At 36.4% G+C, this 15,443-nt stretch overlaps 1 protein-coding gene across 1 annotated transcript; it reads left to right on the forward strand.

Moving 5' to 3' along the window:
- Positions 1-419: 419 nt before the first annotated feature.
- Positions 420-12,725, forward strand: SLC35G1 (solute carrier family 35 member G1). Its single transcript, XM_051981688.1, has 3 exons — positions 420-1,662; positions 7,017-7,197; positions 9,441-12,725. Exons 1-3 carry the CDS (start codon positions 1,371-1,373, stop codon positions 10,183-10,185), a joined length of 1,218 nt encoding a protein of 405 aa, XP_051837648.1. The 5' UTR covers positions 420-1,370; the 3' UTR covers positions 10,186-12,725.
- The last annotated feature ends 2,718 nt before the right edge of the window (positions 12,726-15,443 follow it).

Below are 15,443 nucleotides of genomic sequence, written 5' to 3' on the forward strand. Positions count from 1 at the left end.
GGATTCCACAAACCTGAAAAGCTTGGAAAATTCAGAGAGGGAGATGTTTGTTTTTGTTTTTGTTTTTTCCTTGGGCTGATGCTGGAGTAAAGGACCTTGTTCTTCCTCCCCAAAAAAGTGTATAATAGTACTCTAAGGCAGGGTTTCAGGTGAACCCTGCAAATGCCTGAGAGAGGAGAACCACAATCCAATACAGGAGCAAACACGGAGATCTGCCATACTATCTTTCCTAGTAGAACCTCAGCAACGCAACAAGAAGTTTGGAGAAAATATTAGGGCAAGGGGCGTTGGGGGTATAGGTAGTGTTAGCCAAGTATATGCCATTTTGTTAAGGATGAGAAGGGAGGATCCCAAAAGTCCCAGACCCGGGTCACGAGGTATCTCAAAAAAATTTGCACACTTGAACCCATTTCTTAGTAATGGGGCAAAGTTTATTAAAAGCAATGTGATGCCGTTATAGAGCGGATTGAATTCTAAGTAGAATCCAATAAAGAGACTGAAGCAAGGAGATAGACTTATACAGTTTTCAATTGTAGATTTGTTAATTCTATGACCTGAGGGTAAGACTAGGAAGTAATCTCCAGATGAATCAAGGGTGGTCTTCAGATAGATTGGGTGGGCTTAGTTTCTTGAGGCAGATTCCAAAGCCAGAAGACCAAGGACTCATTAGAACAGAAGCCCCAAGATCAGGGGATCCCAAAATCACATTACATCAATTTCACTTGTGAACCTATGGTGTTCTGTATTTCCAGTCAGTCAATAAGCATTTATTAAGCACCTTCTAGGTTTCAGGCTGGCTAGATGGCACGATAGAGAGGTCGAGGAGCTCACAGTCTGAGAGAGGGGTGAAAACAACATAGCAACGAAAAACAAAATATGTGATAAATTGGAGATCAGTGGAGAGAAGGGGGACCTGGAAGGAGTTCCTATTGAAGACGGGACTGGAAGGAAGCCGGGAGAGAAGAACGAGGCGGGCATGGAGAGCATCCAGTGTCTGGGGATGGAGTGTTTTGGGAGACACGTCTTTGTGGGGGAGTTGGCCACTATGATATTTCAGGGAATGTCTGCAGTTAGCTCCTCCTGTCCTCTGGCTGGCACTCCGATGGAAGCACAGGGATGCGGGCTCTTGAGCTACGGTTCTTTATCTGAGGGCATCGGCCGCAGGTAAGAGTTGAGGGGCGCTCCACATACGCAGGGGTCGCTTAAATTGACAGCCTTGGGCTGGTAACTGCCAGCGGCTCCCAGGACTCCAGGAGACCGCGAGGGCGGCGGGACATAGTGGTCCGGGAGCGTGCGGGACAGCCCTCCCCGTACTCCCGGGGAAGCCTCTTGTGGGCAGGGGGCGGGTGTGGGTGAGTGGGTGGGGTGCGATGGGGCGGCCACGCGCATGCGCCGCTCCGGAGCTGCCGGAAGAGCCGGGGCTGCGGGGCCGGCGGCCGCTAGTGCCGGCCGGCGGGGGTTACAGGATGGGCTGCGGGGGCGCTGTGACGGCCGAGCCTCAGGAGCCTGAGCGCCTGGAGCCGGCGCTGCAGGTTCGCGAGGAGGAGCTTCTGCAGCGCAGCGGCGGCCCGGAGGAAGAGGCGGCGGCGGCGGCGGCGGCGGCCCCCTCTCAGTACGCCGCTGGCTGTTGCTGCCCCTGCGCGTTCCGAAGCGAAAACTCCGGTGAGTGCGGCGGGCTGTCCCTGAGGTCGCGCTGCGGGCGCCCCCGGCCCGGAGGGGGCTGGGGCTGCAGGCGAGCCAGCGGCGGAGCATCCCTCCCGCCCCGGCCCCGACCCTCTCAGGAAGGCTGTGCCCACCTGGGCACGTTCTTTGGACCGCTCCTGCGGGCAGCCAGATCCCGGGAGATTCCCCTGGCCAGGGAGCGCGCGAGCGCCCTACGCCTGAACTTGAACTTGACCAAGTGCGGTCAAGTGCTATTGTAGCCAAACCCGTTCTCCGGTGCGCGGCTCGCTCTCTGAGGGCCGGGGTAAGCTGGGGGTCTGGGCAGAAGCAGGGCAGGGGGTGCAGAAACATTCCTTAAAGATCATGCAGTTGTCTATTAACTCGGGGTGAGTTCCAAATGCTTCTTGCTTCTCAGACTCCTTCCCTAGAAAAGTTGTCCCGTTTCCCATCTCCAAAAGGAATTTCAGTTAAGTTGAATGGAGCGCCCAATTAGGTACATGTAGCAGATTAGGCTGGAAGTTAGAAAAGTCTAAAATATTTGGGATTCGGCTTAAAGACAGTGGGAAATGTATAGAAAGGTTGTTTGAAGTTTATATATGCAAAGTCATATAAAGCATAAAGTTAGGCTAGAAAGCAGTGGGAAAAGTATAGAAAGTAGATTTTAAATCTGTTAAATGTATAGAATTAAGCTAGAAGACAGCAGAAAATATAGAAAGTATTTTTAAAAATCTGTGTAGAATGAACAGTATAAAATTGAAAGCTGTTTATATATAGTATGATTGGTGCCCTGGGAGCCAGTGGAATTGAGTTTTTGTCCTACTGACTCGTTTTGTGACCTTGGACAGACAGCTCACTTCTCTGGGTAGATTTTCTCATCTATAAAATGGGCTAATTAGAATAAATATTACTGGTGGTTGCATGGTCCTTACAGTGCTTTCCAGCTTGTTGTGGTCCATAGTCCTGTCACTCCATTAACAAAGATGGGGTGTGGCTTAACCTTCAACTCTTTGTCACTGACTAGTTATACCATCTTATCTACCTAACAATTAGCTGTTCTAGTGTAATGATCAGTGGCTATTTTCCAAACTCATAAAATTGTTTATGATATTTATTGCTGGTAATTCCTTAGCAACTCTATAGTTTTCTCTAGCTTGACATAAAACACAAATGTTTATTTTATGAAATAGTGTGGTAATAATGATCACTCTTCATTTCAGAAATCATTACTATAATGCCAAATGTTTGAAACTAAATAATCACATTAAAATACAGGATATACTTCCAGTTTTCTTCCAAACCCCTGGAGATACGAAGGTCACATTGTACGTGTTTTGGGATTTTTTTTTTTTTAAACTATATCATCAAGTGTTCTTATTTTTTTTTTCCTCAAAAAAAGTTCAGTTTGTGATATGGCATGGCTTTCTAGGAAGAGGTAGGGAAGGAATCCTGGGGATAGCTATGGTGATATCCAAAACAGAAGACAGGAAGAAAACTTTAAACATAGAGTGTGTCCTAAAAGTCTTGGTGCAGTTTTATGCTAGTAAGCTATTAATGCTTAAAACTGCACCAGGTTTTGGGAGACATCTTTTTGCTTAGGATTTCTATAGCCATTTTTAATAACAGTATGTTAATTGAAACTACTCAGGTTGAGGCAGTTGAAGCTCTTTGAAACAAAAAGTCCTTTTGGAAAACAAACCCTAAAAAGGAAGATTAAATGTTATTACAGGTTGTTTTTCTCTCTCTTTTCTTCCCACTTAAGGCCAGCTTCTGTTATTTCCACAAATAAAAAAGTTTTGTCTTAAAAATGGATACCCTAATTTCTTTAAGTTCTTTGTAGACGAACATTATCACAATAGCTGAAATTTATAATAGAGTACTTTGGCTTAACTTCACAAAATGATTTTCATTATTTGGTTTAAAGCATTGTTATAGAAGAATGTTCTCTCATATTCAAGAAAAACAGAGAAATAGATTACAAGGCCAAATGCTACTTTAGATGATCTCCTCTCCTGCTCCTTTCTATTACTGCCAACAATTGAAATATGAATGTAATTTGGCAAAGTCCAATCTGTCCAAGCTGTTCATTCCCCTTCTACCTGATTCATTCAGGACCTACCACAACTTTTTCCAGGTCACCTTTATAGACATTTTGCCAAATTCCGTTTGTTGGTTATCTTAATTATTAATTAAATGCTTACCATATGGAAAGTACTCTGTGAAGTGCTAAAGGAGACACAGAAGTACTTGAGATTCCAGCCTTTGAGTTTTACAATCTAGTAGGGAAGATGAGCCATTCCATCTGTCTGTTTCAGAGTTTCTATAACCCAGCACTCCTCAAAAGACTCAATGCAAGTGTTTCCATCTCTGTGAAGTTTCTTCTGATCATTCTAGTTCTCAGAAGTCTTTCCCCATTGAACTCTGTGATAACACAGATAGCTTGTTTGGCATGCTTTGTGACATCTCTTATACTGCTTTGCAAGTTGCTTTGACTCTAAATGTTCTCTAGTTGCTTAATGTCACTATATTTTATCTTCCCAGCCAGATCTGAAGCAGTTTCAGAGGGCAGTGATAATTTGGTGAGGGTCTTATTAGTATTTGTCAGTTTGAATATGATTAATTCCCTCCACTATCCATATATAACCAGTTCCATTCACCTCCTCCCCACTTGAATTTTCATGGCCCTGTTCCATTTCCCCCAATTATGAATATAATTATACTATAGTTATGTCTCTATGACAGCAGCCAAAATATATGATTTAAGTTAAAAGACTTTCTTATGAAGTTAAAATATTTCTTGAAGAAAATGTAATAAAATTAGTCATTAATGACTATAACTGTGGAATTGCAGAAAGGGGGAAGTATTTCTATCCTAGGGTGTTTTTTTTTCCTTTTTCTTTTTCCTGTTACAATCCAGGATTTCAGGCTCCATGAATGTTTTTCTTTTAAAAAGAATCTACTTTTTTTGGACCTGAAGTATGAAATTTCAAAAATGTAATTTCTAAGTCCTAACCGCAACTGAAGTATGTATTTCACACGAGTTAACTTGCAACAAGCTTTAAATTTCATTCTTCTGGGATGAAATATATCTAGTTTTTATTTTCATGCAGAATATAAATTAGGGGGTTTTGGTTACATATATTAATGACTGCTACTTACAAATTAGTCTTCAGCCAAATTTATGCACACAGGAATCAAAAAACAAGCAAATCCATTCTTAAATACAAAAGATAAATTATTAGAAATGTTCATAAAAAGTTTACATCTGTGATTATACTTATATTCTAGGCTGTAAATTACCTTACTCATTTAAAAAAGAAAGGAATGGTCCTCAAAAGTTTAAATATATATAAATTTTGGTGTTTAGAATCCTAAATGTGACCAATTCATTTATAGAAATAGGGCTGTTACTTATTGTTGTTTTATTTTTTTTTTTTTTTACAAGTCACTAGCAATATTCTTAAGCAATAGTGTTTAGTGGCTAACCCTGTACATTCCTGTTTTGAAAATTATAAACTTTAGTTCGCAAAGCTTACCATGTGGTTGGCTTTCTGTCCCTTACTCAGGGAATTGAGGGTTGTGTGAACTTTTGTAAACATTTCTTACGTAACTATGAAGTGCATCAGGGGAACTGCACTTGAAAATTTAAATGATTTTATTGTCATTAGTTTTAAAAGTTTGTGATACCTTATGTTCTATCTTATCCCAGGCCTAATTTACTTCTGCTACAAATTATACTCTCACCAGGGAGAAGACCCTTGGTTATTGCTATTACTATAACTATATTTATACTATATATATAATACTCTATATTACTATAACTATATTTATAAATATAAAGGATATAGAAATTTATGGTTGAATTTATTTTTTCTTTTTTTAATAATAGCTTTTTATTTTCAAAATACATGCAAATATAGCTTTCAACATTCACCCTTGCAACACCCCATGTTCCAAATTTTTCTCCTTCCCTTTTATTTATTTATTTTTTTGTATTTAATCTTTTTTTTTAATAACTTTTTATTGATAGAACTCATACCAGGGTAATTTTTTACAACATTATCCCTTGCATTCACTTCTGTTCCGATTTTTCTCCTTCCTCCCTCCACCCCCTCCCCCAGATGGCAAGCAATCCTTTGCATGTTGAATAGGTTACAGTATATCCTGGATACAATATACTTGTGCAGAACCGAACAGTTTTCTTGTTGCACAGGGAGAATTGAATTCAGAAGGTATAAATAATCTGCCTTCCCTTCTTTTAGACAGCAAGTAATCCAATATATGTTAAGCATGTACAATTTTTTTATAGATATTTCTACATTTATCATATTGCATAAGAAAAATCAGATCAAAAAGGGGAAAAATGAGAAAGGGAAAAAAGCAAACAAACAACAACAAAAAAAGGTAAAAATACTATTTTTGATTCATATTCAGATCCCACAATGCTCTTTCTAGATGCAGATGGCTCTCTCTAGCACAATTCTATTTGAATTGGTGTGATTGAATTTAAAGCTCATATGATCAACAAGGGAGCCAAGAATACTAAAGTCATAGACTTGGAGCAGGGAGGAATTTGAGTGTGGTCCAACCTCATCAATTTATGAGGGAATCAAGACAGTTCTCACAGGTAGAAAGTAGCAAAGAAAGGATTTGAAACCAGGTCTTCTGACTTCAAGTCTAACATACTTCATATAAACTTCAGATAATAAAGCCCAAATCTCATTTAAATAAAAGTGAAATAGTTGTGTACTTGTGTAAAAGACATTATAATGAGAATTACAGAGAAACATAGGCCTGTCCTGTTCTCAAAATCTTTATTGTCAACCTGGGAGATCAGACCAGCATACATGAAAAGTTAAAGTTAGCATTTCAAGATAAAAGATCTCTATTTATTAGCTGATGCTGCCTCCTAGTGTTATGAAAGTGTTTCCCTGCCTTGCACAAAGTTCTTTTATGAAATATATTTTTGTTTTAACACATAGTAGTTAGAGAATATTTCTTGCATTCAAAAGTCTGCTTCCATAGTAACTACATGTTTTCAGAGGGGCTAATGAAATTTTCCCCTGCTTTGTTGGCAAACCATTTTCCAGAGTTTTTTCTGTTATCTTGGCAAAGAGCTTCCTGGTTTTATGATGGTATTTCTATACTTGCAAAAAAATGACTATGTACAAATAACAGACGTGAAAATTTTGATGCTTGGGATAGTGAGTGGATAGCTTAAAAAGTAAAGTTTGTGAACTCATTCATCTTTTGAATATTGTAAAATTTTCCCCAAATTTCTAACTAAAATAACCATTTGTAACTAATAGAAGCATTTATGAAAACAAAAACTAATTGGAATTTAATCTTTTTTTCAGAAGCTAAGAAGAAAGCTTCCTGCCCTGGACTTGGCTTGTTTTATACATTATTGTCTGCCTTCCTTTTCTCGGTGGCCTCTTTATTAGTTAAAAAAATACAAGATATCCATTCAGCAGAAATTAGTGCATTTCGATGTGTGTTCCAAATGTTACTCGTTCTTCCTTGCTTAATATACAAAAAGTAAGTATTGGTTTTAAATGTAAAATGAGGGACTTAGTAACTTTTCACAGCTTGCCACACCTAAAATTTGTCTGTCTATAGAATGTTCATTGACCCCCATTAACACTGAGCAATAATTTTTTTCAATGTTCTTATCCATTCCCAGCTTTCACTGTCATATCAATAGAATATATCTGCTAGTAGATTTCCTATATATGCTAATAGATGATTTCCCACTCTGATTTCCATATATACTAAAAGGAAATACAGTGCAAAGTTTTTGTTTTCTTACCCACTTAAAGTGGTGGTAGTAGGGTTACATACAAAAGAATGGGAGAAAGGAACAAACATAGTTTATAAGACTACTATGTGCCAGGCACTGTGATAAGTACTTTACAAATATTGTCTCATTTGATTCTCGCAATAATCCTTTGAGGTAAATGTAATAGTTATCTTCATTTTACAATTAAGGAAATTAAGGCAGACAGGTTACATGACTTGCTCAGGATCTCAGTTACTAGGTCTTTGAGCCTAGATTTGACTTCATCCTTGCACTTTGTTCACTGTATTACCCAGCTGCCTCATAAGGAACACACTTGCACACATTTTGAAAAGATGGTATGTTCCTGAGCAATGGTTTCATTCATTCTCACTCATTTTCACTACTATCAATTATTTTTCTTTTCTGATATGTTATATTGTTATTGTTAGCAGTCTTTTCTAAGCAGTAGATGTTTTGCTTTATTTTTATCCTAATTATTATATAATATAATAAAAAATGGATTATCATAATAATATATAATTTTCTATGAATAAAATAATAGTATTCTATGTGATGTAGTAATATCTCAATATTTTGTATATAGGACATAGAAAAGCATTAAATTAACAGACCATTTGATGCTTACATGGGGAAGAAAAAAGCTTGTCAATATTGACTTCTCTATCCCTACCAATCTGCTCTTATATCTGTCTTCCACTGTTTCCTTCTGTCTTCCCTATGTTAGAAGTATGAGATTGTAATCTTCTAGATCACACCAGAATGTTATTGGGGGAGAGGCAAACAATGAGCTAGAATTCCTTGGATTATTTTGGAAGCAAGGATGCTTAACTTTCAAACTTGAAGCTAGAAAAAAAATCCCAATTGTAAACCATAAATTTCAGTGACTTAAAAATATTTTTCCTCTCACAGAGAATTTTACATTATATATAGTACCCAAGAGATCAGTTCAGTCATCTTCCACTCCATGAAGTAATTTTCTGACCGGCATTTGTTTAGCCTCACTGTCACACAAGACAATCTATTTCTAAAATAATTTAGGATATTCACTGGAAATGGTTTTTCATGCCAGATATTAAGAAATTAGTAAAAGAAATATGTAAATCTAGATTTTAATTAATTTTGTCATTTAGTGCCATATAAAAAGTGTGAGACTTATTTACTGAATAATAATGAAAATCTGAAAAAATACGGATTTCCCAGAAGTCTTAGTGCAGTTTTAAAGATGATAATCAACTAAAAATCTGATAAGCATTGTATATTTGTGAAGGTGGGGGGATGGTCTGTAGAACTATATTTATTATGTCAATTTTTAGACTTTCAGTTTCTTTCAAGGTATAATCTAATCTTCTTAACTGATCCCTTGAATCACTGAGATTTTTGTTAAGAATGCCTCTTATGATGTGCATTTCCCCTAGTGTAATGCCAGATATTCACAGATAATGTACTCCCAAATCTAGACTCTTAGAAGGGTATCTAGCTCTGACACCAGTCATCAGCACTTTACCCTGTAATTATGTATGTGTTCATATGTTCATGTTTATCTGTTAATAACAACAGCGTCAATCAATCAACAAGCATTTATTAAATGTATTTCTGATATCAAAAGAGAGCCCTTGCCTTCAAGGAGCTTAAGATCTTATGTCATTAAAGGCAGGGGATATTTTCTGTATTTGTATCCTCAGGATACTGTAGTCAATTTTAAGTCCTTCATATTGCAGAAAGATTTCCAAACTGCATAGTTGGATTTATAATCAACAGCTGATTGAGTGACTGGCTGAAACATTTAATTTATCCATTTTTTTTTCCATTTGCTATCTCATATTTCCTGTAGTATTAGCCTTTCTTGTAGAGCACATCCTTTCCAGACATGTATCCAGCTAACAGTACATGTTACTCATTAGTGAATTTCCTTTATAGGGAAGCTGAAATTTGCATGTCAGCACTAAGTTAATGTAACATGCTTTTCTTTTTTGATTTACAGAACGGGGTTTGTGGGACCAAAAGGCAAACGAATTTTCCTTTTCCTCAGGGGAGTCTTTGGTTCGACAGCGATGATCCTTCTCTACTATGCTTTCCAGTTAATGCCCATTGCTGATGCTACTGTTATCACATTTACCAGTCCGGTTTTCACTTCACTCTTTGCTTGGATATATCTCAAGGAAAAATACAGTCTTTGGGATCTTTTCTTCACTATTTTTGCAATTGCTGGTGTGGTGCTTATTGCAAGACCGCCATTTCTGTTTGGCTCCAGCACAGCTGGGATGGAAGAAAACTATTCCTATCACCTCAGAGGAGCCCTAGCAGCTGTGGGCGGTGCCATATTTAGTGCTCTGACTCTTGTTATCCTAAGAAAGGTGGGGAAATCTGTGCACTATTTCCTGAACATTTGGTATTATGTAGTGATTGGACTATTGGAATCTATCATTGTACTCTTTATAGTGGACGAATGGCATCTACCCCACTGTGGGTTAGATCGGCTGTTTTTGGTATTAATAGGACTTTTCGGATTGGGGGGGCAGATATTTCTCACTAAAGCAGTTCAGGTAGAAAAAGCAGGGCCCGTGGCCATAATGAAAACAATGGATGTGGTCTTTGCTTTCGTACTTCAGATTATTTTCCTTAATAAAATGCCAACCTGGTGGACAGTGAGTGGTGCCCTTTGTGTGGTAGCCAGTAGCTCTGGAGCTGTCATCCGCAAATGGTGTGAGAATTCCCAAGCAAAGTAACAGTGCTAAGATGAACTTGTTGGGTAATACTTCATCCCAAGAACAGAAATTTAAGGTGTATTTTTACTAATTGGTCATACGGTTTATAAGTTTAATAATAGGAACATAATTGTCCTAAAAACATGTGTGTTTTTAATAGTTTTAAATGACTGTTTTGCTCATACAATTATGAATTTTATCAAAAGAAAAAAATGATTCAATTCTTTCATGACTGGAACCAAAAAAAGTACATGTATGATGCTTAATTAAAAAAAAAAAGTATTATCTTTATTATGAGCACCTGTGTAGGAGAGAGAATTAAGGATATTTTGAGCAACATGAGGGCCAAAGTAATATTCTATTAAGTGAATAAATTCTTACATTTATACATTTTAGCAAAGCAAGAAGAAACTTAGAGTAGAAAGATTGATTTTTTAATAGCTCATATCCATAAAAAAACAACAACAACAACAAATAAACCAAAGCCTAAATCCATAAAGTGCCTTTCCATGCTAATACTAAAATTTGAACAAGGCAAAAGCTTCACGGTTTTTTAAGGGGCTAAAAGACCTTAAGTCAACATTGGCCAAATGTTTAAATAATTAAACAGTAATTATAGTTATAGCCTACAATTTGATTTTCCTTTATTATTATATAAAAATGCATTCAAATTTTGTTGTTTATGGTCTCTCATTTCAGTTTTTCAAATCATAAAGGGGAACAATGTGGCATATTTTAGCCACATTTGCAGCCTAAAGTGGTTTCCTTCCCAGAAAAAATAGTTTTCTATAAATCTCTTTTAGTATATAAAGCAATACCAAGTGGAAATCTCTCAGGATTTTAAATAACTTTTCAGAATTACTTTTTACAATAACCTCTAAACCAAAAACATGGCATAAGAGAACTGTGGTGTATTTTTAAAAGCCAATTTTTCTAAGCAGCATTAGTCATCCTAATTTGTGAAAGAAGTAGGGTTTTTCCAATGGAATTGGAATGTGGTTTCTTATTTTTTTAATGTCCAAACTTTTTGTCATTATCTTCCTGACACTTTGAGTGGAAAAAATAAATATCTCACTGAACATAAAAGTAATGGACAAATAATTGCTGATATGTTATTGAATGTTGTGTTTATTAACTCTAGAGGCTTTAAATGTTACTAGGGGTTTAAATAAAATATTATATATGCAGTATTCTGTCAAGCCAGAATTTATCTTGTCTTCAAATGGAAGAACTGTAGTATCCAGAAGACTATTTGGTAACTTACTTGTTAAGTAACTTAGTGTCAGATGAATGGATTTAGGGATGGAAGACCAGATTTTCAATTTCAGTTATTGCTGATAATTTTTTGAGCCAGGTCACTTACTTCTAGGTTTTCTATTTCCTTGCCTATAGAACTTTCAGCTTCACATGTTATAAAACTAGTGTGATCTCTGTGTTGATACTAAGAACTTCTCTAATGAGTATATGATGACATTTAACTCCCTCACCACCCCAAGCTGACTTTTCTGTTAGCATAACCCTTGAGCCACTGAGTTAGAGTAACACAACTTCTTTTCCATTTTCTGCTCATTTATACTGAAGGAACAGGGATTTGAGGTCCTGATACCTGTATGAGATTTTATTTTTCTTTCTGGAAATAATCATGAGAATAATTTTTTTCCCTCCCAGTCCTTCCTGATTAAAGAATTGCAAAGGAAAATTAAACAAAGATTAATTTTTGCCTATATTACTGACCTGGCCTCTAATGTATTAATTGAAATGTTTGTAGACATTTCAGTTCCTAACTGTCCCTGAAATCATCTAATATTGGAACTGGGATTTTCGATATTTATCAAATCCAGGGACTCTCAAAGTATGGCCTGGGGGCTCTCAGGACATCCTGAGACCTTTTTTAGGAAGCCTGTAGGTCAAAACTAATTTCATAAAAATACTTAGCTGTTATAATTTTTAGTATGATAAATATCAATAACCCTCATAAAAGCTCTTTGGGGTTCCTCAGTAATTAAGATTCTAAAAGGATCTTGAGACCAAAAAGTTTGAGAACCTAGTAACTCATCCTCTCACATATCCAGAGAAAGGATTTGACTTGTTCCTACATTTTTTTATGTATCACATTTACCTCTCCTAATACATGATGAAGCAAGGTAAGTAAACTACTCTATACTCTTCACAAAGATGAATTAAGCCTCATAGGGAACGCACTGATAAATATCTTATCCAATGCAGGGTCCCCTGGGATTCTGAAAGCTAAGTCACTTTGAACTCACACATGGAAAGTTGATTTCATCAGTGTAATTTAATCACTGAGACCATGTTGAAAGTTTACTGCTTTTCCAGACTTTTGCTTCAGTCCTCCATCCTTGGAACTCTGAAGAACTTACTTTAGAGTTGTGACTTTTTTAAAAAGGGCTTATAATATTTAAAATATGCAAAAGCCTTTGTGTTGTAAAGCTATTTTTGGCATATGTATTTTGCAGACATTATTATCATTTCTTGAAAAATAAAATATTTTCAGATGTTTTTATTTCATAAGCACTAATAAAAATAAATATTAAGAATAAGTGTACTTTCTTTTTCATGAAATAACGTTTGATTTTTTAACCATAAACCCTAAATGGAAAATAGTTGATTAATCAATCCTAGAGTATATTTCTTGCTCTCTCTCTTTCGAAGCATATTTCAGTGTTTCTTTGATTTCCTTAGTGTGGGTTGAAAGTATTATAACCCTTCAAATACTTGGTAGATTATCTTGGCTGTTTGCCGTTGCTGGAATGATTCATCACCTCAACAGCAGGCATTGTTCTGGAGGTAAGCCAATGCTCAGACCTGTAGTCTCCTGGCATAACCACCAAGAATCCAAGATTTTATCTACAACATGGGAAGGAAATAGTAGGATATTGGTCTAGGATTTCTGAGTATAGATAAAATCAAATTTTAAATGGCATATATTACACATTTCTAAATAAATTATCTCAGAAAATAATAAAATTACTTACTATTTCCATGCAAATTTAACATCAATCCATAGGAACAGCACATAAAATAATTATCATTAAAACTTACTTGCTACCAAATTAATTTTAGTTAATACATGGTAAAGTGCTATGATTCTACTTAAGAAAAGAGAAGTACATAATCATTTGGAAATTATTTTTGAATTTTCCCCAAAACTAGTGTTTATCAATTTTCTCCTTGCTGGCTTTACTCACTCTCTTCCCCAAATTCGAGGTAATATTCAAATTATTTTTTTAAAATAATTTTAAAAAAATTATTTAGAGGTAATTATTCAAATAATTTTCCCCAGAAGATACTTGCTTTTTCCAGGAGCAGTATTTGACATAATGATGATAATAATTTGATCACAACTTGGGGAAGAAAAATAAAATCTTTGAATGGGATATGAGTTTATTTTTTGCTTAAGATGAATTGCTTTGGTAAATTCATCCACCCTGTTTCAGTTATTGTCAGCCTGTTGGCTTTCAAGTAGTTATCTCCATCATTACTCTTTCTCCCTAATTCTCCTTTTCTAATTGTTGTTGCATATCAAAGAGCTGGCTTGCAACACCCCAGATATAACATCATTTACATTGTAGGTTACCTATAGTTTGCCCAGATTTTAAATTTCAAACTGGCTTTTGAGGACCCAGGAAGTAATGCCATGAGTCAACCAATGGGAATTCCTTCCCTTTTCCACTATCGTCTGCTTTCACTAAGCATTTCATTTGTATATTGGTTTCCCTGGGCAGAAATGCTGCCACAGGAGGGAGGTACCAAGTGGCTTTCTTGTTGCACTTGGCTGGACAAATGGCAATAGCTTATGTCAGAGAATTCTATTGGACCACAAGGCGTCTCTCATACTGTAGAGTAGAACTGCCTGACTTAAAATCTCCTAAACTCCAGATTGTTCTCCCAATTTTCCCATCATTTCGGAGTTGAATCCAACCCATGCCTGAAAAGGAATATCCTTCATGGTAGAGTTAATAAGTGGTTAACCAGCCTTTGCTTGAAAAGCTCCAGTGAAAGGAACCCACTGGGAGTGGGAGGTGGAAGGTGTTAGGGAAGGGAATATGCAGAAGAGATTACATGGCTTGCCCTGGCTCATACAGCTACTAATTGAGGTTGGATTTAAACTCTTCTAGCCTTATACTCTACTCATTGTGCTACTATACTACCCATTACTGATGTAGCTTATTTAGATTCTAGAAAGCTCTAATTATGTTTTTCCTGATACAAAGACTAAATTTGCTTCTTTGTTCCTTCTACCAATTACTTCCAATTCTGCTATTTGATATTAAAGAGAATAATCAATCACAAGATTGCTCCAAGTCCTTGGAGCCTTCTCTCCAAGCACATCAGGACATCTTGTGCCCTTCAGCTCATCCTCAAGTGGCACTCAAGGCCGTCCATTGTACAGTTTGTCTTCCTTTGGACAGTTTGTCAGTCTCCTTTTTTTTAATTGTAACTAGGTAGAGTATTGGATAGAGTAGAAGGTCTGGAATCAGAAAAACCTGAAATCAAATGTGATCTCTGACACTGGTTATGTAATCAAATTACAACATCTTCCTCAGTCTCCTTATCTGTAAAATAGGGGTAATAATAGCACCTGAAATCCAAGGGTATTATTTCAAATGAGATAAGTGCTTAATAGGATCTGGCAAATAGTAGGTGCTATATAAATGCTAATTCTCTCCTTTTCCCTCCCCAGTTCTCCCCCATTTTGTCCTTGTAAAATTGGTTTTTTAAACCCATGGGTAACACTTAAATATTTATGTCTACTAAATTTCATCTTCAATTTATCCCAGTGTTGTAGCTTGTCAGGATTTTTTGGGTACCTTCCAGTGTGTTAACTTTCTCCTAGATTTGTATCATCTGAAAATTTGATAAGCATGCCTTCTAAATTTTTATCCAAGTTATTGGCAAAAATGGCATATGATCAAGAAGAGATCCCTGGGGTACTCCATTGAAAACTTTTAAGCTGACATCAAATCATTAATATCTATGTTATTAGATTAACCATTCAATAAATTCCAAATAAATTGGCTACGATTTCTTAAATAAAATATTAAAAATATTAATTTAAAATAAATATTAAATGAAATATTTAATCTCTTAAATAAACAGACGCCCTACTGCCTTTCATATGCTTAAAAAAAAAATCTGTCATCTCTCCATCTTCCAGAGGAACTGCATCATATACTTTATCAAACATTTTGATAAGATCTTAGTAAACATTTTCTATAGCATTACCCTGATTTACAAATTTATTGACCCTTTAGATA

The sequence above is a fragment of the Antechinus flavipes genome, chromosome 2 (genome assembly GCF_016432865.1).
Source record: "Antechinus flavipes isolate AdamAnt ecotype Samford, QLD, Australia chromosome 2, AdamAnt_v2, whole genome shotgun sequence".
NCBI classification, from domain to species: domain Eukaryota; kingdom Metazoa; phylum Chordata; class Mammalia; order Dasyuromorphia; family Dasyuridae; genus Antechinus; species Antechinus flavipes.

Excerpts from the sequence above, each read along its gene's own strand:
- SLC35G1 (XM_051981688.1), top strand. The coding sequence starts at position 1,371 with ATGGGGCGGCCACGCGCATGCGCCGCTCCGGAGCTGCCGGAAGAGCCG. Across the intron at positions 1,663-7,016 it reads GTTCCGAAGCGAAAACTCCG|AAGCTAAGAAGAAAGCTTCC; the intron begins GTGAGTGCGGCG and ends TCTTTTTTTCAG. Across the intron at positions 7,198-9,440 it reads CCTTGCTTAATATACAAAAA|AACGGGGTTTGTGGGACCAA; the intron begins GTAAGTATTGGT and ends TTTGATTTACAG.